Source organism: Mixophyes fleayi, chromosome 6 (genome assembly GCF_038048845.1).
Source record: "Mixophyes fleayi isolate aMixFle1 chromosome 6, aMixFle1.hap1, whole genome shotgun sequence".
Taxonomy (NCBI): domain Eukaryota; kingdom Metazoa; phylum Chordata; class Amphibia; order Anura; family Limnodynastidae; genus Mixophyes; species Mixophyes fleayi.
The window spans coordinates 208,087,342-208,114,116 of NC_134407.1; the positions used below are offsets into that span (position 1 = coordinate 208,087,342).

A 26,775-nucleotide genomic window follows, 5' to 3' on the forward strand; every position below is an offset into this window, starting at 1 on the left:
GGGCTTGAAACTGCAAAACCTGGGTGGGGTTTTTTAAATGTATAATATTAGCACTTGTACTTTGCAGTCTTCACCACAGGGTGGCAGCAGAGTTACACTATATCATTTGTAGGAGATCATTTTGAATGCAAAGTAGCCGAAGAAACACTGCTTTTATAATTTTTTCAGCAGAGCATAAAACGTGAGCTCTGAGAGATATTATCAGCCAGGCTAAGAGAGTATATATTAATATGTTGCAATATGCTGACCTGGATATCTGTACCGAAGCGCCTCTGGACCTCCCAGGCAGCCTGAACGTCTATCTCTCTTCACGCTGAAGATCTCCCAGCAGGCTCTGCTCCGGTTATATCGGAAGCGAAGGTGACAATGGCGGTCTCAGAATCCAGTCCACTTCCGCCACTCACCGTTCGGCCGGGGAAAGAGAGGAAACCCTCCTGCGCTCCCCTCAGGTAAGCGCTAGATGATCCTGCGCCCCCACTAGTGCCTCACACCCGCTGCTCCTCCGCTGTAGGTTGTTTCCTGAACTAAGGAGTTCAGCTTAGTCAGATTAGCGGCGGGGAAGTCAGCGACAGGTCTCCAGCGGTGAAGTAGGCGAGCGCTCGTTATGTCTGCAGGGGCAATCGATCATTACACCAGCGTGCTCTCCGGCTCAATGGTACACCGCAGCCTGGACTGAAGCTCTGTCTCCAGACACCCACAACTTCTTGGAGCCAGGCGAAGGTTTGAAAATGGCCCAAGATTATGGGGATGGTATGAAGGGCACAGTAGGGTGGTTAAGGTAAGGGGGAGCCCCGATATTTATGGGTTTAGCCACAATTTTGCGGGAGCTCACAGAGTATGCGACCGTCTGAGATGGCGTCCAAGCCACGCCCCCCCGCAAAGTTACTCCTTTTTTATGCTTTGCTCTCCTTAATGACTCAGGTCCTGACTGTCTTTTCATGTAGCACACAAATATCAACTTTAAATCTCAGTGTACAAATAAGCTAACAAGTATTTGTGTGCTACATGAAAAAACAGTCAGTATTTAACTTATGTGCAAAACAGAATGCTCATTTGCACCCTTTGCATTGTAACATGGTTTTGTCCAGGAGACTGAAATAAGAGGTTTCTTAAGTTAAGATCCTTAATGAATCAGGCCACAGATAGCAGCAGCACACGTACATAGAAATCCGTGCTTTGATTAATTCAGGAGTGCACAAAGCCTAAACACGTGCTTTTAATACTTTTAATACTAAACGCATGTTGAGCTCAGTAAGTGTGCCTTGATGAATTAGGCCATTGGTGCGCTTTAAATGTATCTTCATGCAGAAGCATTTACATGTTTCTTTTGGAGTACATGCGTCAAAAATAAAAACACATAATTGCACCACCCACAAGGGCACCCGGAAACAGCAGATGAAAAATACCACAACAGTAAAATAGGTGGAAGGACCAGTATTCTTTCCAGAACATAACTCTTCTACTTTATAGGTTACATATTTTTTTTTCTGTAAACAAAATAACATTTTATAGCACCCTTTAAAGAGAAGATGGTAAAACTAAGGTTATGGAAAACTAGCTATTATTTTAGTTCAGTAGAACTTGAGATCAGTGCTCAAGAGATACTGCATAGGTACAGCAAACCGTGAGTATATCCCGATCATTGTGTTTAATCACATTGTCCTAGGAATTGTTATGGTTCAGCTGTACTGAGCTAAAAACTTTGTTATAAAACAGCTAAGAGAAGAAACTATAGTTTTTGTAGTGTAAATAATTTAAGCTGTTGTCTTTATAGTCAAATAAATTACAGTATTTGTGTCCTACAGAATGTAGTAGAACGGGGATTCAGATGAAACCACAATTGTAAAAATAAAAATAATTACTTGTTAACATGATTGAAACAAAATATGACATCACATGAATATATGTATATATATATATATATATATATATATATGAATATCACATGAATAACATGATCAGTAGCACCCAACATTGATTCTACTGGATATTATCGAAATTACATGATTTGGAAAAAAAGGATTACATATTGAATGGTGTTTAGCAAATACATTCCAATGGCAATCATTGTTATTCATAATGTTCTAAAAGTGTAATTTATAATTGTGTCCAGTGATTGAATAAAAATAATTCTACATTAATTACCATAATTATAATAAAACCTTTCCAATATGTCACAACATAATTTACATTTTTTTGAACATTATGAAGTATTATTTCCACTGGAATCACTTTATTTATACTCTGTCCGTCTCCAGAAGCGTAAACTGTAATTGTGCCGTTAAGTAATTGATCGACATGCGTTCCAGTTTTTCTGTGCCCACTTTGGAGTTCAAATTAATTGCACATTAGTATTATACACTATGTGCTGAAGTGCAAGCTCTTTTTGTGCAGTGCGTTCACAGACTAAGCTAAAGTAGGACTCCATCCGGCACACAGTGCTTGAGCCTTTAGCTACCGCCAACTTTTTGCCACTGCATTGTGTGTGCCCATTTGCCCACTAGCTTGTAAGCTATAGAGTATACTGTATATCTACATTTGCAATGTGCTGCCTGACCTGCACTTCACAATTCAATGATTGATTGAAATGACTCGTGCTGATCATCACTACAGAAGGACCAACATTTAGTACAGAGTAAAAGGCAGGATTTTTAGAAGGGGGATTCCATACAACACCGTCAGAGTGGCAAGGGGTGATGTTATCATTTTAAACAGTGCAAGGCAACTCTCAAAACCTTCCTTCCCCTTTAAATACATGTGCAATATAGGTGCACACAGCTCCCCCTTAGTGAGCAGTGCATTAGGGGTATAAGCAGGCCCGGCGCTCCCATTAGGCAACCTTAGGCAGTTGCCTAGGGCGCCGGGACCTGCAGGGCGCCGCTGACTAGATTTTCTAATCTAGTCAGCGGTTCAGCGGCACGAGAGAGATGCACAGCAGCGGCGGCGGGGCGGCCGCCGCTGTTTTTTAATGTCCGCATGATCACTGACGTCAGTCAGTGATCATGTGATAGTCTGTCCGGCGCCTCTGAGGTATCACACTGTCTGTCACTGACAGACAGTGTAAATAAAGTTATTCCCCCCTCCTCTCCCCTCTCAGCATGCATCGCGAGGAGCAGCTAGAGGAAGATAAGGTAAGTGAAATCTATTTTTTTTTTAATTTAGTGTGTTCGGGGGGCGCGGGCGGGGGCGGCTTGCCTAGGGCGCCGAGAACCCTTGCACCGCCCCTGGGTATAAGATAACCTCCCCTGACGCTAAGCAGTATTCAGCATGCTTAAATGCAGAGCAGTCTTAATGTATGGGCACGCTGGGCAGTTGCTCGGGGTCTCATGAGCATAGGGGTCCCATAGGCTTGCCAACTTTTCAGTATATTAATCCGGCAGATTTATTTAGAACCTTCAAAACCTCTTTTTAAAACACCCTCCCAAACACCCTTAAGTAAGATATTGAAAAGGACAAGTACAGTTTAACAAATCAAGTACGCAAACAACAAGCAGTGCCATTTTTGTGGCTGAAGTGCTTGGCTTGTTTGGACCCCCCACAAAACAAGCTACCAATAGCTTAGCTGACTTAAGCCTAACAGTGCTGTCAATGAACTCTACATTATTAAACCATGTCTGATCGTGCTGCATCTTTAATCTTCTTCTCCTCTGTGGATACCTCCCTGTCATCCCTGAAGAACTGCTAACCTTATGTAGACACAGGAATGGATATTAGAACTGGGGTGAAATCGAGCTGCTTCAGACAGACTGTGACACATAACATGTGGACAGCATAGAATCTGTCATGTTGGAATACGCTGCATTGAACAGAGATTTAAACCAATATATAGACGCATTTGAGGAGGCCGTACTTAAGTTAAAACATGACCCACCAGATGAAATCCCGGATTTAAGACAGCTTGTATACGATAAATACACTGCTCTTCAGAAGAATATTACAGAGGAGGCCCTGAGGCAGTACGGTACACTTTATAGTTTAAAGAACAGCTAAGAGACTGGAGAAAACAAATGGGTGTGTCACTGGCCCCTGCAGACTAAGCTTTGGAGGATGATTACGACAAAGTGAAGCGGGCGGTAATGTACAAGAAGACCCTCAAAGGTGGGAAAGGGATCCCAGATATCCCCACCATGCTGCGGGCCTTCTTTGTCTGCAACTGCATCCGCGGAACTCATTGAAAAGAACATTTGTCCTGCTGGGAAGTCCATGTCTCGCCTTTTTCCTCCTGCCTCTTTGGGGGACCCTTGGTTGGGACAAGTGGGACAGCTCCTTCCCTTATAACTGGACTACACATTGGTTTTACCTGGATGTTGGACAATTTGTGAGGGAGCACCATCTGGAGGGAATTAAAGCAAACTGGTGGAAGCCAAAAACTGTCCACAAGCTCATCAGAGCGAAAGACATTATGGAGTCTGTTCAAGGGCTCCCTGCTGCAACAACAAAACATGTGTTGGAGAATGTGGCCTCTAAGAGGCTGACTAATAGACATAAAGACATTGTATGGATGGCTATCTAGGGGGGTCTGCATCTCAGGACAATCATGCACTCCCGGAACCTGTGCCGATATGTCCACTGCCCCTTCTGCATCTCCAGAATGGAAACAGCTCAACATATGTTTTGGGACTGCCCCACTGCACAGGCACAGTTGGATGCCTTGGAACATGAACTTAAGGACAGTGTGCCCAGAACTTGCCTTTCATACCATTCAGTATTTTATGGATTATTTCATGGGGCCCATACCATTGGGGCAATCCAGGAGGCCTGGCATCTTATGAACTGCCTTTAGGACGCTATTTGGCTTGCCAGGAATCACTTCATCTTGAAAAAGGAGCAGATGACCATCCAGGACTGTTGTAGGCTGATCCACAGCCTGCTAAGAGACTATAACACTATTGACAGTCCTTCTCCCCCTATGTGTCTGTTTATTCAATAAATTCTCGGTCTTGTGTCTCTCCCTTCCTTACCCCATCCAATCCATCACTGTTTGACGTTTTGCTGCATGTTTTGCCTTACTTTATGCACCCTTCCCTATATTTGTATCTGTCTCAATAAAGCTTTGGCCTTCTGTGTACTACTGTGAATCCATTTTGATAACACAGTACAATGTGACTGCAGATTTAGAAGACCAAGCCTGCCAGCCTTAGTATTTGTGTTTTAGCAATGACAATTAGCAATGGAGCAATGGGGCTCTCCTCTTTGTGTGTAACTCATATAACACCATACAATTTGACTGCAAAATCAGAAGACCAAGCCTGCCAGCCCTAGTATTTGTTTTTCAGCAATGGCAATGAGCAATGGAGCTCTCCTGAATGCCACTGGAGACTTTGAAAAACACTACTACCTCCTCCTCTTTCTATTCTACCTATGACTCTGCCAAACTACTCTACAGACTGCCAAGAACTGTGCTACCCTTTCTGTGTTCCTCTGTGAGATGGCGCTGGATTGCCGTGGAGGGCTGTATTTATATAATCCTAAACTCACGAGATCCGACGACGAAACAATGACGTTTAGCCTTATTTTCAATTACGAGGGCGCCTGAAAGTACTGAGCTCGGATCTGCTGAGTTCGGGATGAAAATAAACTCGGGATGACCACAGAGGCTAAGTCGCCAGTCTAAAAGTACCTCTGTGCAACCCTTACAGAATGCATATTTTCTTTTAAGTTAAACACTGATATAGTGCTTGATGGAATTTTCCCCAAATAATATAGGTGTAAATTACATCCGTAGATAGTATTCAATTTAAGTAGCATGAAGATTGCATAGTTTGCATAGTACACAAATTGCATACATTTGAGTAAGATACATTTAAAGCAAGGATATGCTAAAAGTGTATAATATGCTTCAACAGTATCTAGCGGTACATGGCTTTGAAAAAATAAACGTAAAAAGAAAAACCCACCAAAAAGTAAAATCAACTTTAGTGCTGACAGCAGAGCTGAATTAACAGGGTGGCACAGGGGATAACTTCACCACCACCATTTATTTATATAGCACCACTGATTCCATAGCGCTGTACAGAAAACTAATTTACATCAGTCCCTGCCCCATTGGAGCTTACAGTCTAAATTCCCTAACATACACACAGAGAGAGAGAGAGAGAGAGAGAGAGAGAGAGAGACTAGGGTAAATTTTGATAGCAGCCAATTAACTACTAGTATGTTTTTGGAGTGTGGGAGGAAACCGGAGAACCCGGAGGAAACCCACGCAAACATGGGGAGAACATACAAACTCCACACAGAAAAGACTATGGTCAGGAATTGAACTCGTGACCCCAGCGCTGTGAGGCTGAAATGCTAACCACTAAGCCACTGTCCCCAGTGGGGACCCTGGTTCCTACCTACTTCCCCCAAGAAAGGTTTTAACCTCATGCATATTTAAATGCAGGAGGCTAATCTGAATGAACAGACTCCTAAGAGCATGGCCAGAGCATTCCGAGGAGACATCAGGCAGCCCTACAATCCAGTGCTCAGAGAGGAAGTGCTGTCAATGAGAGGAGAGAGATGGGAGAGAGATGAGTGGGTGGGATATGAGTAGTCTGTCTGCCTTAAGTGTCCTGGGACTCCAATACTTTAATCTATTCGGCAGGCACTGTGCTAGTTCTTAGTTCCAGGCAGTTGGTGATTATAGGCACTGTGCTAGTTCTTAGTTCCAAGCAGTTGGTGATTACTGGCACTGTGCTAGTTCTTAGTTCCACGCAGTTGGTGATTACTAGCACTGTGCTAGTTCTTAGTTCCAAGCAGTTGGTGATTACTGGCACTGTGCTAGTTCTTAGTTCCACGCAGTTGGTGATTACTAGCACTGTGCTAGTTCTTAGTTCCACGCAGTTGGTGATTACAGGCACTGTGCTAGTTTCTGGCTTCAGGCAGTTGATGATTAAAGGCACTGCATCAATTCCCTGCTCTGGGCAGTAAGTAATTACATGCACTGTGCTGATACATGGGTCCAGGCAGTTGGTGATTACAAGCACTGTGCTGGTTCCTGCATACAAGCACTTGGTGATTATAAGCACTGTACTGGTCCCTGCATACAAGCACTTGGTGATTATAAGCACTGTGCTGGTTCCTGCATACAAGCACTTGGCGATTACAAGCACTGTGCTGGTTCTTGGAGGCAGGCAGTTGGTGATTAAGGACACCGTGCCCTAAACAAAAGTGAAACAAATAATATCAAAACAAACATACCTTGTACAAACCAGTTCTGCTGCCATATATTGTAGTTTAAATAATCCCTCAATTTAGTGGGAGCCTATTATGTTTTATTACTAAGACTTCATATTGGTCAGGCTGATCTGTTTAATGAGATTAGAGAAGAAACAGGTAGCATTGAGTATTCCCATAGTATTGAACTAATGGCTGAGCAGATTTGCGCAAAGTAATATAAATAAAAGGGGTCAAATGTTTGTGGGACACATATTACCTATAGTTCTGAGCACTCATCTAAGAAGACTGAAGTGTCCCCAGACCTGCATATTGTAATGGCGACTGGGCTACTGTAGTACCAGAAGCCCCAGGGAAACAAATAATCCCTGTTTAATACACATCAGGACCCTAAAACATATATACTTTAGTAGAAGAAGCTTCCATTGTACCACTGTAGTCGTTCCTGAAAGCCATAGGGATGATTAAAAAGGAAGAGAACATACCTTAAGCGTTTTTTAAATTTCCCCTACCTTTCTTGGAGTAGTCATCCAAACAGGTATGTAAGCATATAATATACAAGTTAACCCGTGCATGATACTCATGCATTCTAGTCAAATCAAGCTACTGAAGGTGTTAAAAAGGTTCTTGTCATGCATTTTGGCCATAGCCCAGGCCTCAACCACCAACCACTCCCCACTGTCACCCCTGGCAACCACCAACCACTCCCCACTGTCACCCCCAGCAACCACCAACCACTCCCCACTGTCGCCCCCGGCAACCACCAACCACTCCCCACTGTCACCCCCGGCAACCACCAACCACTCCCAACTGTCACTTCTCCTTCAAGAAATATATATATTTTTTTTTAAATCTTTATAAACACTTTTAACAATTAACAAATTAAATTAACAAATTAAAAACATCTTAGTATATCAAATTTCAGCCCTTTCTGAATTTTTTTCCCACACACACTAAGAATTTAGTAGGTCAGCGTATAACTCCGCCCAGCAGGTGGCGCTGCAGCTTGGTTTTATTTTTTCCACACACACACAGACAGACAGACTAACACACGCCACTAGACATTTATATTATAGATAAATCAGTATTAATCTGTTCCCAATATTTCATGGAAATTGTCAACCAATCCAATACATTCAAAATATTTTTGGGTTTATTTTCATTCTCTTACCATTTTCCTGTCCTTTTCAGCAAGTTGCCATAATGCAATCCAGGCAAGCTCCACTCCCATGGAGTCCCCAGACAGCTCCTCCTATGGGTGCTTTTCCTACCGTACACATTCCTGTCCCTCAGATGACACTTTATGAAAATATACAGACTCCTCTTTTTCACCGAACCTTTCTGAAGGGGAAACCAGAAGCACTGGGGGTGAGTACCAAGCCCTGGGAGTTTCAATCCCAGGTCATTTTTTCCTAGCTCCCATATGACTTGAAGTACTGTCCTCATCTTGATTTTTCTGTATTAAAAATGGGTGCAGCCTTTTAGACATTTAGGAGCATAGTCAAGTCAATGGGGATTATGACTGAGTTGATTAGGAAGTGGCCTGAGCGATTGTGGGATGCAGATTGAACCTCCAAGCCAACCCACATAAGAGTAGCCACAATTACTGAAATATTCTCCGGTATATTAAACCCAGTAGTGACTGCACACATTGGGCCTGATTCATTAAGACACGCAAAACAAATGTAATTTGGGCAAATGCACGTCGATATTCATAGACCCGTATTCAAGATACTCTTCTTGAGTACGGGTCTATGTACGCTTTGCTCCGACAGACACAATACACTGCAGGATACGTACACTACATACTGTATGTGAATATAAAGTCCCAGCAGAATGCACAGAAAAAAAATAGTATTTAATTATTATCACCTGTTATTATAACCTGTTAATTATTGTCATTATAATAATAACAAATTTAAAAAACTTGAAGCTCACTCAGAGTGTGGTAATATATACTAGCTAAATATAGATTCACTAGTCATTTTTTATACAGATGAATTTGTAATGAACACATATCAGAAAGCCAATAGAGTGCACGATTACAGTTATATTTAAATTGTATTCTTGCCCACTTTTCTGCTTCCACTTTGTTTTTGGCTTCTTGGCTCCTCTTGAACTCACAATGTTGCTGGGAGCGCCCTTTTCTTTGTTGCTGGGCAGGTGCTGAAATGCCCTGTGGCAGCACTGCATTGATATATATCTGGGGTCTGCAGCTTGGGCAAATAGCGAGTGCCCATTGCACCCTCTCGGACTTATGCCCTGGGCATCGCCTGCACCACCCTTGTTACGGCCCTGACTTTAACTCATGACCTGCTGGAATGCGCAGAATAGTAACTACTGCAAAAGGAATCACAGGATAATGACACAGAAGTATCAAGTAATCCCTGTATAGTCCACACAAAGACCATAACGACCTTTTCTATTATACCTTAGTAAAGAAAAGTAAAAAAATACACTAAAAATACAAACACTAATTTGCTTTCCTCCTGGAATGCAAAACGGTGAATCACCACCTTATTGCACCTTGTTATATTTCTTCCAACACACTTGCAACAAGAAACAATTGTGAATATAGTTAGATAACAAAGAACCACCAAAAATCCATTTATAACTTATTTGTATAGGGGTCTATGATTGTGTCTATTCCAGGACTTATGCACCTACCCATAATATATTTTATAGTAAAAAGTTATCAGATTTATTTTATGGTTTTTTTATGTTTTATTTATCTTTAGGGCGTACTGATTGCGGTGGGCATATTAGAGATTGCTTTGGGCATTGGACTGGTATTTACCTTCCCTGGTATATCTTTAATTAGTGGAAACCCATTCTGGGGAGGAGTGTTTGTAAGTAAACTTATCTTATTTTGAAACAATATAACATAACATTAGAAGCACATATCAGAAAATGCTTTTACAGTTTTATAACGCCACCCCATCTAATTTCTATTAGTATATTATAATTTAAATTACATATGTAGGTGTATATATATATATATATATATATATATATATATATATATATATATATAGTAATGTCAGACAATGCTGTTTAATTTTTCCTATGATTATAAAGGAACCACTTTCGTTCCATAGGTTATATTCTTGTTACATAACCAACTTATATAAAAATTAAAACATGAGTCTTGTGAATGCTAACCTAATTTACTCCAAAGACGATCGACTTTAGTTTAGTTGTTTTGATATTTTCTCCCTAAATTACTTTTTATATTGTTGATCAGCTGCAGCCACTGCCCATGCCCAGTAATTAGCAGTATTCAGTAATTATTGACAAATGTATAAAGAATAAAGATTGGACATCTCATACTAGATAAGAATATTTTATTCCACAAGTGTTTCTTTAATAAAAAATTAGAAAAGTGTATCAACATAAAGGGCTAGATTTACTAAGCTGCGGGTTTGAAAAAGTGGGGATGTTGCCTATAGCAACCAATCAGATTCTAGCTTTCATTTATTTAGTACCTTCTACAAAATGACAGCTAGAATCTGATTGGTTACTATAGGCAACATCCCCACTTTTTCAAACCCGCAGCTTAGTAAATCTAGCCCTAAGTGTTTCCTGATAGTAGAACTAATCACTCTCACCAGACACTTTACTTTGTCCTGTATGAGAACCAAATTCTGGACTTGCACAGATCCTTTCCCAATATGTTTCATCACAATATGACTTTGTTAAGAGACTGATTTGGTGCTAGAGGCAACAGAGGTCATTCATTAAGGAGTGTACCTGCCGATTTTATATGTATAATTTGCACAAGTACTCTGCGCATGAACAGAACCAGGCCATACACCACATAACACAGTTGTTATTTTTTTTTAAAAGATTCCAATCTCTCCTCCCCCTACCACAAACTTTTCTCTCCATACAGTTACCTTAGCCTTGGCATACAGGCCAGATAGCAGCTCCTTGTCTCTGTAAAAAGAATCATAAAGAACCATTGAGGGTCCGCAGATTTTGTAGTTAATAAATTATTCTTAATGTCATTTCTTCTTATTTTGTCTCTGTATTGAGATAACTATAAATACTTATTTAATAGCACACACAACAAATAGCACAGTTGTACCAGAGCCTACCTGCAGCAATATTGTACCAGCCTGTCCAAAGCAAACATCTAATTGGTTGCCTTGGAATATGGCACAACTGAGTTATTTGCACCATGTTATTTAACAACCATTGAACATTTTTCCATTGGAAAAACAATAGAAGCACAAATATGAGTCCCAAAATGTACGTGTCTATACCAGGGGTAGGCAACCTGTGGCTCTCCAGGTGTTGTGAAACTACAAATCCCAGCATGCCTTGTCAGCTATCTGCTGGTTATCTACTGGCAAAGCATGCTGGGACTTGTAGTTTCACAACACCTGGAGAGCTGCAGGTTGCCTACCCCTGGTCTATACTAAAGAAGAGTTGCTTGTGGGTGATTGTTGTAGTAATGTTGTACAGCAACTGGGATTTATAGAAGGTGGAGGCAGCTGAAATCTGTAGATCTTGGATGAGAGAGCATGGTTAAAGTATGTGGATCCACTAGAGAAGTGGTGTGTCATGATTTGCCCCTGGCTGCAGTTCAGCATGTTCTCCTTAGATGCTGCTGTGCCTTCATCTGTTCCTGCCAGCAAGGGGTTAATCCTCCATCATGTATTCTGATAACCTGTCTCTGCCCTTTAAAAGACTGCCTCTCCCAGAAGTCTGAGCCAATTCATCAATTGCCCTTGCTTCTGGTTTCTCCTTATTACTCCAGTGATCTGATCCTGACTTGCTCACTGGTATTTGACTTCTGCCAACTGATCATCTCTCTGCAAGCATCATGCATTTCCAAAGTGCATATCTTTCTGCAAATATGCAGAAAGATATGCTCTGTGCTCTTAACATTTTGGAATCCTAACACGGTGTTATTTGCAGGTTACAAGTCTAAAAACGTTTTGATATAGCGGTGCCAGCTATTGAACAGGTAATAAGGTGCATGTAATGTTGAGTTAATTGAGAGAGGTCGTGGATATGGATAAAAGATGTTTAGAAGTATTGAGATTGGTATTGAGTATTGATAGAAAGTATATTAGAGTGAAATAAAAATTATGATAAAAATTTGAGTAAAAATAAAAGTAGAAACAATATAAATAAATACAGAATAAGGAATAAATTATAGACATATACAGAGAGTATACAGTAAAAAATCTAAAATTATATAAATTACATAAATAAAAATAAGTGGATAAATAAATTAAAAAATATAAAAATATATCAAAGAATGTTCACTAAGTAGAGGAGAATATAATGTATTCTCAAAATAAAGACAGCTTACAATTGCAACAATGTTTCTTGTGAATGTATAACAGTAGGTTCTATGAAAAGAGCTAACATGAAAAGAAACCACATGAAAATTGCTCACAGATAAAACCCCACTGACATAAATGCCCACAAGAAAAAAGCTCACGCAGAAAATTGCTCACATAGAAAAATAACCACATGGAGAAAACTCAAATAGAAAAATGCACAAACCTTAACCCCTAACCCTAAGAGTTTTTTTGTTATCTGGGTATTTTTCCATGTGGGTATTCTTCTATGCAATTTATTTTTCTGTGTGAGCAATTTTCTTGTGGACATTTATGTCAGTGGGTTTTAATCCGTGAGCAATTCTCTTGTGGGTTTTTTTTCATGTGAGCTTTTTTTCTGGTTACCATACCAGTGTAGGTACAAATCGATTTCTCAGTTAGCAAATTTTATATGAATAAAACTCAAGCGTTTCTTCACTCTCATTTAATAGTTTCTTCAGATATAGGTATGTCGGATTGTCAAGTCATGGTTTTAAAAACTAGTAAGCACCAATCAAAAGCCTGGTGTTATTAAATAAATAATAATAAACATATTTGTCATGAACAAGCTCCCAGCTGCCGCGACTTTGGGGTGTTTGCTGTATGAGGTCACACACGATTTCAGCCCGCAGTCTCTCTCTACCTATCACACAGGTTCTAGACCTACGGAATCGCCCCCAAACACAGCGATCTCACACCCCCAGACACTTCAAGGTTCAGCCACCACCTATTGAGTACGGGCAATAGGACCCCAATATAATGTTCCACACTGGCACACAGGCTTCTAGCTATCCACAAACTAACAAGGCCCACACCAGCACACACAGGGTTAACTCTTCATACCTCCAGACTGTTACACAAATGTAAATGCAAGCACACGCAGCTTGTTAATCAAATGTATCAACAAACCACACACTGGCATTCCAAGGGTTAACTTGGTTGAGCTCTCTTCTAAACAGGCTAATGGATTTTTTAGTGTATCATGGACGCAACTTATTAAACTATAGATTTAATATACAAAAATACAGGTCATTCAGATATAAAGAAAAATAATGAATAAACAATTAATATATTGACATAACAAGCAAAACAGTTTAAAATAAAAGAGATAAACGTACAGAGCATAACTTACTTATAATCTATATGCCTGGGGGAGGCAGAAAGGATGGACAGTCCTTCAATTAGATTGATTCCCCAAGAAGCTGACCCTTTGTTCCTCCAGAACACAGATTTTTAAGCAAACTCAAATGGAACGGCATTCACAAGGGCAGCGTGAATGCTAATGTGGGGGCGGAAATGTCCCCTGGGTGTCACCTAAGGTTTGTTCAAACTATTCCTAAGTTTTGACCGGTCTTAGCTTTCCTCAGATATCTCCCAGAGACATAACTTTCCCTTCAATAAACCGATCATAATTTCCAGCACATTTAAATAACAAATATGATGAGATTACAACAATATCCAATCTCATCCTGAAATACATGTGACTACGGCTGTTCCTTGTGTAGTTGGTATCTATGTTTTAAGACCCTTGTGGGGTTTTTGCCCCTCAGTACGGAGTGCCATCCAGATTTCCCAAAATATGAACTATGACAACATTTTCCTTTGAAGGTCATATTTCTATATACCTGTAGGCTTTCACATGCTGCCTACCAGGATCTCCAACTGTGATTGGCCCCATAAAGTCTATTCAAGTGTCTAAAGCTAACCGTGAGACATCCTGGAAGCTGCTAAACGTGGCAGGCTTATATCCTCACACTGGGATGTGCAAAGCCATCAAACACAATTACATCAGACTCTCTATCTGTAAATTTTACACTTTAACTTATCAATGGATTCATTTGATACAACCTATTTACACTGCAGTTATGAATTATCCCTTATAAATAGCTGCCAGCTCTCTATGTTCACAACAATATTACTATTAGAAATTCAATTAACATTGAAAATTTATAGCATCAGCTCAAAATTAACTTTTAAACGATAAAAAAGTAAATATATAAAACGCCACATCAGAAAACGAATTTATGAAAAACAAAGAAACATGCGAACCCAGAGCAGAAACTTGAAATTTTAGCGCTTGGGGTGAGAAAGAAAAATGCTCCTCCACTATCCCTCAATTTTAATCAAATGAACCTAAAATATTAATATACTTGCACCCCCCCTTCAACATTGTGCCCTGGGTGGTCGCCACTATCGCACAGCCCAGGTTATGGTCCTCTGTGAACCTATCCAGGCTAGTCTCCCTATATTTCCTTTATCACTTGATCCAACTTCGTACATCCTACTTTTTATGATAAATTTAATTGCAACTTCGACAACTCAGGAACTAAGTATGGGCACACTGTGGATGATTTTTATCACCTCACCTTGATATGTACGATAGTACAGGGCTTATGACTTGAGGTAACAATATCGATAAAATGGGGTACCGATTACTATGGATCCCAAACTCTTCTGATTGGGTACTATTGGCCCCCTAACTCTCTCCTGTTCCATAAAGTGCTCCTGTATGAAACTATTTAAATCTAAACAGCTGTATTCCAGGAGAAGAACCTTCAAGTCATCCCTACTCTATCATCATCATCGGCATCATCATCTATTTATATAGCGCCACTAATTCTGCAGCGCTGTACAGAGAACTCACTCACATCAGTCCCTGCCCCCCTGGAGCTTACAATTTAAATTCCCTAATATACACACACAGACAGACACACACAGACCAATAGCAGCCAATTAACCTACTAGTATGTTTTTGGTGTGTGGGAGGAAACTCGCGCAAACACAGGGAGAACATACAAACTATACACAGATAAGCCCATGGTCAGGAATCGAACTCATGAAGAGGGTTAACCAATAAGCCACCGTGCTACTTTATTACAATGAATGACTTTAGCCAATGCATTCCTGTCTAGCAAAAAATTGCTGAACTCTAAATTTTAATGTCAGGACACATTTAACAAAGTTTGACAAAAAGTGCAAATGAAGAAAAAAATGAAAAATTTCTCCATAACATGTGATGTTCATTTCCTTTGCAGTACATCATTGCTGGGTCTCTGACAATCCCGGCTGCATATCAGCCATCCTTATGCCTGGTGAGTACTTGAGGCTGATTGTTTTGGTGCATGGGCTGGCATAAAAAATGTAAATAGCAATAAAAGGGTTCTAAATAAGAATGATTAGATGGATAAACAAGCAAGGGAACAAAACAGGATTAAGGTTAAGTTAAAGGAAAAGAAGCTTGGACTAATCTGTTTTTATTGTGCCTTTAATTAAAAAAAATTGAATTGGTTAATACACACATCCCAAGTGTCCCAATGGACCAAAACAGAGAAAGAGGTCAATTTTAGTGGAAGAGGGTGGCACTTCATCAGAAAGTGGGCCTGGCTGGGTGTAATAGGACATGTTTGTGGGTGAATTGTGTCATAGTTGCATTAATTGGGGACTGGGTTTGATTTGATGATTTTACCTGGAAAAATGGTGGGAGGTAGGATTAAAATAAATACTAATCTAATTGTATTGCACTTCACTAATTTCTGATTTCTTTCTAAATTCCTTATGAATAATATGGGCCCTGGAGTTACTGAGACGGTTTAATTTTTTGTCTATGCAAATCTATTACTTGAAATCTACTAAAATTGGAGATTATCCCCTATGACTCACTGATTAGAAATCCAGTAAAGATCTCTCTCCCAGGTTCACAGCCCTTATCTATAAGGAAAAAAAACAAACAAACAATCATCAGCTAACATCTCAGCCCTGCAGAGGTGGAGCTACCAGTTAATATTCAATCACTTCTCAATGGGTAGTGTGTACTGTAATAATCACCTTATTGTATAAGTGTCAAAGCAATACCAAGGGGTATATTTACTAAACGGCGGGTTTGAAAAAGTGGAGATGTTGCCTATAGCAACCAATCAGATTCTAACTGTCATTTTGTAGAATGTACTAAATAAATGAAAACTAGAATCTGATTGGTTGCTATAGGCAACATCTCCACTTTTTCAAACCCTCCGTTTAGTAAATATACCCTCAAGTGTCACTGCATATTCTCTATTTTGACAACAGTTAATCTTACCCAGTGGCTCCACCACTTTGTCATCAGAGGTGCTCGGAAGATTGCAGCCCTTATTTTTGTTCTGTCTTGTAAGGTTGGCGATAGGGTTTAAAAATAAAGTTAGACTTCTACTTGGGAAAGGCTTGCTTATTGGAGGAACTTTGGTTTGAGTGTAGTAAGAAATAAAGGCTTGCACATGCTCCCAGCTAGTGAAAGACCAGCATTTGCACAGAGAATGACACAATGACTGATTTCAACCCTGCATTAAGGATTTGTGGCCACTGTGGCCATATACTCCTGAAACAATTTTTATGAGAATACAGGTGGGTTGAAAAACAAAGTAGTAAATATTTAAGAAAGAAATAGGCCTTTATATCCTAACATGAAGTTCACACAATACATGTATATCAAGCTCACCATATGAAATAGGAGGGTAATATGGAACATGAAATAAGAGTGCAATAATGGGTAATTATGGTGTTATAAGCACATTGTTATAATCTTTTAAGATTACTTTGTTAACTACTTGTATCCTTTTCACACTTTTCCTTATGCTATTTTTACAAATGCCCACTCCAATACTTCATGTCATTTAAAAACACAATACCCTTGCAGTTAACAACACTTGTATCAATACTGTACAGACATATGTATATTACCTAAAACCAGCAATCACAGTGCAGATATATAAGACAGAATATCTTTTACTCCCGAGATAACTTCAAGAACATACAAAGTCTTACACAAAGTATACAATCAATGGTCGAGGTGGAAATTTAGAAGTAATGGTGTGGAAAATGTAAGTGAACGAGATTTGATAGTTTTACAATCAAAGCAGTAGGAGAAGTGATGGTATGGCATACCACCGTATACCACTGTCTATAATATAATGCAGTTCAAAAGGGAAGATACAATACAATATCAAGGAGTCACTTGCAGATGATAACTGGGGTTAACTATCAGTTAACCACTGTTCCTTTCTGACTTCTTTGTCTGTTTTATACAGACAAAGTACTGGTTTGAATCTATCTTGCTATTTTATTCCATGAATGCTGATTTACTCTCTTTAGGGCTCATGCTGAGTTGGGTGTATGTTTGTTTCCTTAGCATAACAAATATACAAATTTGTGGTGTGCATGCCTGTATGCAGATTTTGTAGTTGTGTCTCGTTACATGTTCAGAGGTAGAGTGGGGGGAAGGAAAGGGCATGCAAATGCAGATCAAGCAGAGTAAGGACATGTTAGATAATCTGCAAACTGAAGCACACCTGCACAGAGACACAGATATATTAACATTAGCCTATCCTTAACATTAAAATGTTGATCTCAATAAGACACAGCATACTATACTCACTTTGAAGAGCGCTCACCACAATAGTCTATATTTTAGGTGCTTTAAATAGTCTGGCCATTCGAGAGCACTAGCTAATGAGCAGGGAAAGGATCCTTTAAAGGATGGGTCTGCGCATGCGCAGCCGATCGAGCGATCGATGGGCCCGGGTTTGATAACGAGTTGATGTTGTAGTAAAAGCATAATGGAGTTTATTGCAGTTCAATGCATATAATGATGCTTTAAAAACATGCACACTGGATATTACAGTAATCAAGATGAAAGCACAGTAGTGTAGAGGTAGTGCAGGGATAACACAGTCAAAAGACAATGCATGAATATAACACAATCTTTGTTGTTATGCAGGAACAACAGTCTTTTTAGTAATGCATAAATATACATAGTCTTTATGAAAATGCAGGTATATTACACTGATTCTGTAGTAATGTTGGCATATAAGTCTTTACAGCAATACATAAATATATACAGGACTTATGGAAATGCAGGCATATAACAGTCTTTATTGCAAAAGATCAGCAGAGTGAACAATAATTACTGCAGTCTGTACCTAAGGATACTGTGTAAAGTTATATGAATAGCATGTAGATGTAAAGATCGATATCAAGAACCAGAAAACTGTAAGTTGCAAATCCAAGTATTAGGAACCAGGAGACTGCTGAATGCAGAGATAGGAAATGCTTGATGCAAGGTCAGAATCACACAGGATACAGATACAGGAACCAGGAAGTTAGCATGTAACGCTATCACTGGCAATGAGTACAGGACAGGTGATAGGTTATAAAGTGAAATCTTCCAATCAGCAGTCAGAGGAAGACTCACTTGAACTACATAGCATGTCTGAGTAGCAAGCAGAATGCAAAACAGATGAAACCTAGCACAGTCTCTTTGAGCAATATAAAGTGTGCATTGTACTATAGCACATTTCTGCAGGAAATTGAACCTGGTACTCTAAGATTCAAGGGGCCTGATTCATTGATAAAATCAAAGCAAAAATGGGAGTAAATATCTTCCTAGATAAACCATGCTACAATCCAAGGGGTGCAAATTAGTTTAATATTATGCATGTAAGGAAAACACTGGCTCCTTTTCATGAAGCACACAAATACTTGATAGCTTAATTTTCACCCTGACATTTAAAGTGATCTAGGATATGCCCTACCCCAACTATAAATCTGTCCCCACATTTTAATTTTACCTCCCCCCACCAATGCAACATATGTTTCCCAAGGTGCAAATTTACTCCTTTTTTTTGCTTTCCTAAATGAATCATGCCCAAGGTGTACTTTTGTCAGGATAAGCTGCTTTGGAGCTATGAGCTAGGTGAATGTTTTACTCTGAGAGCTGTGAAATATGATGGGTATTGGATGGGGAGGGACTTAGTATAAGGAGTAGACATGGAAAGGAGGATTCCACTCCAGTGGTTTTCATGGCATATCTATCATGCCAAGGTAGCCTGAGGGGGAGTGGCTCACAGTGAGAGGGATGACGGATTAGAGGTCCCTTTGTTGGATGTCATACAAACATAGTGAACAGGAATAAGTCTAAATATCTGTCCCAGGGAGATGATCACCTTTATGCCCAGCATAGTTGATGAGGTGAGACTGTCATATAGTTTACATTATAGTTTTTTAGATGCACTATTCAAGACCCCTGATTCTCCACAGTCATATCAGTACCTTGTAACATATATATCATGGATCTTTTGGCCAAGAATTTTGGATTTCAAATTTGCAGTAGAGAAGTGGTGGTTCCACCCAATTAGTGTACTCAACAATAATTATTGCTAATCAATTTGCTTACACTTTGAAGAAGCATAGAAAGGACTGGAATCTGTGTGCTCTTTTCCATGAGATGAGTAGTTCTAAGTCACCACAGAATATGTTGGAGAAATTAGGAGATAGACAGATAGAAATATCACTGCAGTCTCTTGGATTCTCAAGTCCAGGCCTTTCCTGTTTTTGTTTTTAAAATTTGCTCCAGTCTGGTGGCTGAGCTTTCTGCCTAGGAGCTCCTGCAGTCAAGACATTGCCAGGTGGTGCCAATGGAATTTCCAAGGTTTTAAGTAGAGATGCTCACTAACCCTCATGTTTTGGTCTTGGTTTTGGATCTGGATTACCGTCATGTTTTGGTTTAGGTTTTGCCAAACCATCATTGCGTGTTTTGTTTTTGGTTTTGTTTTTGTTTTGCCATTTTTGAAAAAAATAAAAAAAAATTGGTCTAAAATAACCTAATTTAATGCTCCACTAGTTTCTTGGATAAGTGAGGTAATTCTAAAGCTAATAAATTATGAAAAAAACAGTTTAATCCCAGGTAAGCCGTCCTTAATTCGAACACTTGCCTGCAAATTATACAGACAAACCTGGTTGTCTACCTCCTCCATCTTTGATTATTGGCAATGTAGCAATCGTCTTTGCTTGTATATTACACCCACCACTTGTAGTTGAATAGAAAAAAAAGCAGCCTGCATAGACTGTGGAATTAGAAAGTAAAAATAAATGGACCAAGGTAGTTTGGTGGCTATCTATGCCGTCCCCCCCCCCCCCCCCCCGACCTCCATTTGTAGTTGAATAGAAAAAAAAGCAACCTGCATAGACTGTAGAATTAGAAAGTAAAAATAAATGGACCAAGGTAGTTTGGTGGCTATCTATGCCTCCCCGCCCTCCACTTAAAGTTGAATAGAAAAAAAGCAGCCTGCATAGACTGTAGAATTAGAAAGCAAAAATAAATGGACCATGGTAGTTTGGTATCTGTCTGCATCAGACCCCCTCTCTACTAGGAGTAAAATAGAAAACTATTCAGCCATTATAGAGTCTAGAATTCAAATAGAAATTGAGAAAGGCAATTTGGTAGCTGTCTGCATCATAATCATCAACATCATCATTAGTGCCCTTGTCACCTCCACAAATCTCCCCCTCATCCTCTTCTATATCCAAAGTGGCATCCTCAATTTGTGTATCACCGGCTTCACTTGGGCTGTTCAGGCACACATCAGCAGAACTGCTGAAAGGGTCCCTCTTTATGGGTACACTAACAGAATGCTCACGATTAAACATACCACTGTTGGATTGACTCTCCACAGGGATTGGTGTCATTTGTGATTCAGAGCAAACATTATCCTATAATGCCTTACTGTTATCTTGCAGCTCGGCTTTGACGCGTAACAGTAGTTGTGCACCACTTGTAGGCTCGGTAACATTTTTTGATCTGCCACTAATAGACAAAGGTGAAGGCCTCATTCTCTCTTTGCCACTGCGTATGTAGAATGGCATGTTGGCAAAAAATTTTTTATCGGCACTTAACTTTTCCTCAGTTACACTTCTTTTTAGTTCAACACGGTAAATATTTTTTTGGTGTGTGTTTTTTTGACTGATTTCAAAAGACTGTGTAGTTTGACATCGCCTTTCCCAGATGACGTACTGGGAACACTACCATCAGGACTGGTGACAGAACCTGGGTGCTGATTCTGCTAATATGTGGACTGCTTTGAATTCATTATGAGCCCAAAGCACTTGTAGTGCTACAAATTGTTTTAGATACTGCTGACAAATATGACTTTTGACAGCCAGAAAAATTAATGCAAAAGAATGGGGGACACCCCAAAAGCACATGGGGCATATTTAAGAAAGCACGGTAGTGCACTATCGTGCACTTACCGTGGAAATCAGGTCCCGATGTGTCCTCCGCAAATTTATTAAAGGTGCATTGCAGCAGATATCATGGATATCTGCTGCTTTGCACTCATATTCGTTTTTGCGAGCAGTCACCATTCTACAGTATGGTGACTGGTCCTGGCCGTTATCTAACAAGTCCCGAAGCTGGGGTACATTATCATAATTGAAAGTTTTCAGTGCTGACAGCTCTGCTTTGAAGAGCAGAGCTGGACAGCGCATGTGTGGAGGGATCACATGATCCCTCCATGTCACTCACCGCTCGCTCTGCAACTATAGTTGCAGAGACAGAGCGGAAATGTCTGTGCGCATGTGCAGTTCTTCGAACTGCACATGCGCAATTCCAGTGTGAAGATAAGTGAAGAGGACCTGGAGGACATCGCGTTCCGAAGAGGCGGGTAAGTGTGATTTTTTTATTGAAGAGCAGAGCTGGACAGCGCATGTGTGGAGGGATCACATGATCCCTCCAAGTCCCGAAGCTGGGGTACATTATCATAATTGAAAGTTTTCAGTGCTGACAGCTCTGCTTTGAAGAGCAGAGCTGGACAGCGCATGTGTGGAGGGATCACATGATCCCTCCATGTCACTCACCGCTCGCTCTGCAACTATAGTTGCAGAGACAGAGCGGAAATGTCTGTGCGCATGTGCAGTTCTTCGAACTGCACATGCGCAATTCCAGTGTGAAGATAAGTGAAGAGGACCTGGAGGACATCGCGTTCCGAAGAGGCGGGTAAGTGTGATTTTTTTATCACAGCAACAGCAGTTTTTCAGAACTGCTGTTTCTGTGATCCGTTTTTCATAATTTTGAGAAATAGATCAATCCTTATCCATGCGATAAGGATTGATAACTATTTTTCAGTATTGCCGATGCTTGATAAATGTGCCCTTTGGAGTGCTAAATATTATTTTTTGAGACTGCTGACAAATAGGACTTTTGACAGCCAGAAATATTAATGCAAAAGAATGGGGGACACCCCAAAGCACTTGTAGTGCCAATAATTGAAAAAAAAGACTCCTCTATCCTCCTCTCTTCTCTTCTCTATCAATTGTTATCAGAATTGTAATCAGAATTGTTATCAGAATTGGATGAAGAATAAGGTATATTCTCTGTCCCTGCTCTAATCAGCCTGTGACTACACCCTGCTCTGTCCCTCTGTCAAATGGCGATGGATTGCTGTGAAGACAGGTATTTAAAATGTTCAATTATCGCGAGAACCGAGCCCCGAGATCCGATTACGTCACAATGACGTTTGGCCTTGATTTGTAATCCGAGCGGGCGGGAGAGTACCGAGCCTGCTCGGCTCGGTACTCGGATAGGCAAAATTTGGGCGGCTTCGGTTCTCGGGGAACCGAGCCCGTCCATCTCTAGTTTTAAGCTGGGTCAGACCCTGTTCAGGGGTTTTGACTCTATGTGAGTTTCCATCGTGTGACACCTGGAGGTGAATTGGGAAGTCACAAATCTTATCTCAGGGTCTTCATGATGTTATAAAAATCCATCTTTGACTTAAATGTAGGGTACCATGTATTAAAAAATGTGTATATTTTGCCTTAAATATGCTATGACTGGTGCATTTTTGATCTAAGTAAGGGGCTTCTCTTTCATATTAAAATAGTGGAAGTGTGCTACAACAAAGCGACTTGTATCTGTCACGATGTCAGAGTTTGAAATAAACCACAAAGTCTGCTCTAGATAGACTTACCCCCAGAGAGGTGTGGAGTCTAGTGGCAGAGAGGTATTCACCAGGGATCCTTACAAGGGAATATGGACTTGGCTGCTCTCTAGCCTCGGGTCGCGGTCCTCTAAGAGGGATTGATCAGGCTGAAGAGGAAACGTGGAGCGGTGAGGGACTACCAGAAGGTAAGTGCAGAGGATTGGATGACCTGCAGGTAAGTCTGGAGGACCCAGGAGGACAGAATGCCAGATGAGAATAGGTATATGGCAGTGAACAGAAGCGCTGAGGTCCTTACTAGCCTGAGTACCCAGTTCTTGGATCAGTGATAATCTACACACCCTGTAGAGAACCCTCAGTCTTGGTTTGTGGAAGTGGAGACACAGGAGACACTATAAGGAAGCATTACTGCGGGCTTGAGTACTGAGATCCCAGTGGGTGGCTGAGGTTATAGGCAGGATCGATGATGAAGCGTGAGGTTCTGCAATATTACCACAGGTCTTGATCGTGGAACAGGTGACACAGAATACCAACAGAGAGGTGATGAGCTGCAGAAGACTGATGCACTGAGATCCCTGAAGAGCGAGTAGCTAGTAAACAGGACTGGAGATGAAGCGCAAGGTTCTGCAATATTACTACAGGTCTTGATCTTGGAACAGGTAACACAGAATTCAGCGTGCAACTGGGAGTCAAAGAGGACAGCTTCCTCATAGGTAAGGAGACCTGATGATCTGGCAATGGGATATAGGAGGAAGTGCCTTAAATAGTGTACTGAGCACTAACGGCCAATGTGAGGCCAGAGGAAGCTTGAAAGTGCCAGGGTTGTGCAGTCGGAACGAGACAATGATGACAGAAAGTACAGAAACGCCATGCAGAGCGCAGAATAAGTGGGGTATGTGATATTATCTTAGAGCTCAGTATAGACAGCTACAAATAGTAGAGGAGCAAGCGGGGATCTGTGGGGGAATGTTTTAGTATTCGGTCTCAGAATGTGTAGCTTTTGCCTTGTGCTTAGAAAAATCATTGTGTGCTTTTTGATTATTTTGTGTGTATGTTTGCTTTCCTCTTAAGTTGCTGAGCACAAACAGTTTCTGAGCATCTTTGGTGGTGGTGAGAGAGAGGGCGAGGTCTTGCTCAATGTTCAGAGGTGTGAGGGAGAGTTAGAGAGTACCAAGAACTGGACATGAGCTATTAATGATAAGCTCACTACTGTGTGCATCCACACGTGTGTGATGACATCACAGCACACACATGGACGCACTTCACATATTCCTTTGAGATTCTCGTGCCAGCTGCACAGCATGTAACCGCAACCTTGCATGGACACATGTACCATGCATGTGGTGGTGCAGAGGGCAGAGTGGAGGGGGCAAGAACAATCACTCTTTTTACAATGGATATGAGAAAAACACAAGAAACCTACTGCAATCAATAATTTTAATATGCAATACGATTCAAAAACAGATACCAAACTCACAAAAGATATCCCCCCTGCTGTATGAGAATTGGCTTTTGATTATTTCATTACTTTTAAATGTTGCTGTATGGTTTGTATTTTATTTGAACTGTAAAGTTTATACTCACCATTCGTGTGCATAACACCTTTACATAAGAGATGAGACTAATGAATAGTAGTACCTTAAATATTTATTTCCTCCTTTTTGTTTTGTTTATGGTTTCATTTTAAGCAAATTTTAACTCTTTCGCGAAAATTAGAGCATGATTGGACATTACATTTTCATACGTTATATTCTGTCCTGTTTTTCTCTGTAGATAAAGGGCTCACTCGCCATCACAATAATAAGTTCCGTGTTCAGTGGAATCGGATTAATACTTGCCAGCATTGACCTTGTTATCCTAACAACTTATGGGCAGTACTACTGGTATATTGTAAGTATTACAGGTTTAATTATATGAATATGGGATACATACAGCACCACGATGAGTTTAGCATTTTTGCAATGGTGATATCAAAAAAAAGAACATAATGCATTCAATTTTAATTACCATTGTAAATCCAATTCCCCTTTCAATCTAAATTTATGGGACAGGTTTTTCCACGGGAAAACTGTACTTGCAGTTGATCCCAATGCAGCAGATCCCAATGGCAACTGCATTGCAACCTCATATATCATCATCATCGTCACTTCATTGTACAGAGCAGTCTGGACCCCATGTGACATTGATACCCACAGACCCTCACATACCACTACATGCCCCCTTGTACTCAAGGCAACCTGTGTGCACTCTGTTGAAATTGTCCACTCGCTTTAGCCTCATGTAGGGCTAGGACAAGATATAAATTACCTGGCTATTGTAGTAATCAAGTCAAGCAAGGTGAAAACACAGCAGTGTAGAGGTAGTGCAGCAATAAGTCACAGCCAAAAAACAATGCATGAATATAACACAATCTTTGTTGCTATGCAGGAACAACAGTCTTTTTAGCAATGCAGAAATATACATAGTCTTTATGGAAATGCAGGTATATTACACTCATTCTGTAGTAATGTTGGTATATAACAGTCTTTGCAGCAATACACAAATATACACAGGCCTTATGGAAAAACAGGCATATAACAGTCTTTATTGCAAATGCCCAGCAGAGTGAACAATAAATCCCACAGTCTGTGCCTGAGAATACTGTGTAATGCTGTATGAATAGCATGTAGGTGCAAAGATAGATATCAGGAACCAGCAAATTGTAAGCAGTGGTACCTGTTAGAACATAACTTCAACCTCAATTGTCAGCATAATGCTTACTGTAAATCTACTCTAATTGCAGGTGACCAAAGTGACTGTTTGTCCTTTGCTTACTGTGAGAAGTGCAGACAGGAGCGTTAGCCTATTAGCAGTTGGAAAGAGAAAGAGTGCATCTGACTATAGAGATGATGAATTGGGGATTTCATGAAAAGTCAACAGAGCTGTTACAGAAGGAGTTAGTTTGTTTTTTGTGGGACTGTATGGGCGTTATATGAGAGGCATATAGGGTCCAGTACAATTATGGAGAAGTAGGCAGTAATGGGTTGCATGCAATCAGGTGGTCTATATTGTAAATGGTTGCATGTAATGAAGGGATGTGTGTAAGAAGGGAGTGTGTGCACAAAAAGGTCATACTGTCACTAGGACATGTGATGATGGATTAATTCGAGCTGCACTACACCACTCTGATAAACTACTAAGCAAGTGGAGGACTGACAGATATATATTAGTTGGAGAGCAGCAACACGATAGAACCCATTGAACAAATATAGTGGTAGATTCAATTATCTGGGAAGTGCCACTGGACATCGCCATGATATATGACTGCGCACATTTCCAGTTAATACAAAATCGTGGCTTATTTTTGTTCACACCTCAAGGATGTCCAAGCAAAAATAAGCAGAAATTTCAGGCCGAATATTGCCGCAGAGTATCTTCATGGAGAATTGAATCTGCTCCATGTTTCTATAGCTTCAACTAGGAATGAGTAACCTAGCCTACAACTCTGGTGCAAGGGTCTTGCATTCTGATTTGCATCGCAGTTGCATGCACTTATGACTTAAATT

General features: G+C 40.4%; 1 protein-coding gene across 3 annotated transcripts in view; it reads left to right on the forward strand.

Moving 5' to 3' along the window:
• Positions 1-123: 123 nt before the first annotated feature.
• The window catches only part of LOC142160577 (uncharacterized), a 65,140-nt gene continuing 38,488 nt past the window's right edge, over positions 124-26,775 (forward strand). The window contains exons 1-5 of one of the 3 annotated variants that reach the window (XM_075215441.1): positions 124-449; positions 8,347-8,523; positions 9,894-10,004; positions 15,524-15,580; positions 25,004-25,120. In XM_075215441.1, the coding sequence (XP_075071542.1) occupies positions 8,359-8,523; positions 9,894-10,004; positions 15,524-15,580; positions 25,004-25,120 (450 nt within the window). In that variant the 5' untranslated portion in view covers positions 124-449; positions 8,347-8,358. Of the gene's footprint in view, positions 450-1,539; positions 1,625-8,346; positions 8,524-9,893; positions 10,005-15,523; positions 15,581-25,003; positions 25,121-26,775 lie in introns of those variants that run through there. The other 2 variants (XM_075215442.1, XM_075215443.1) reach the window with 2 other exon arrangements.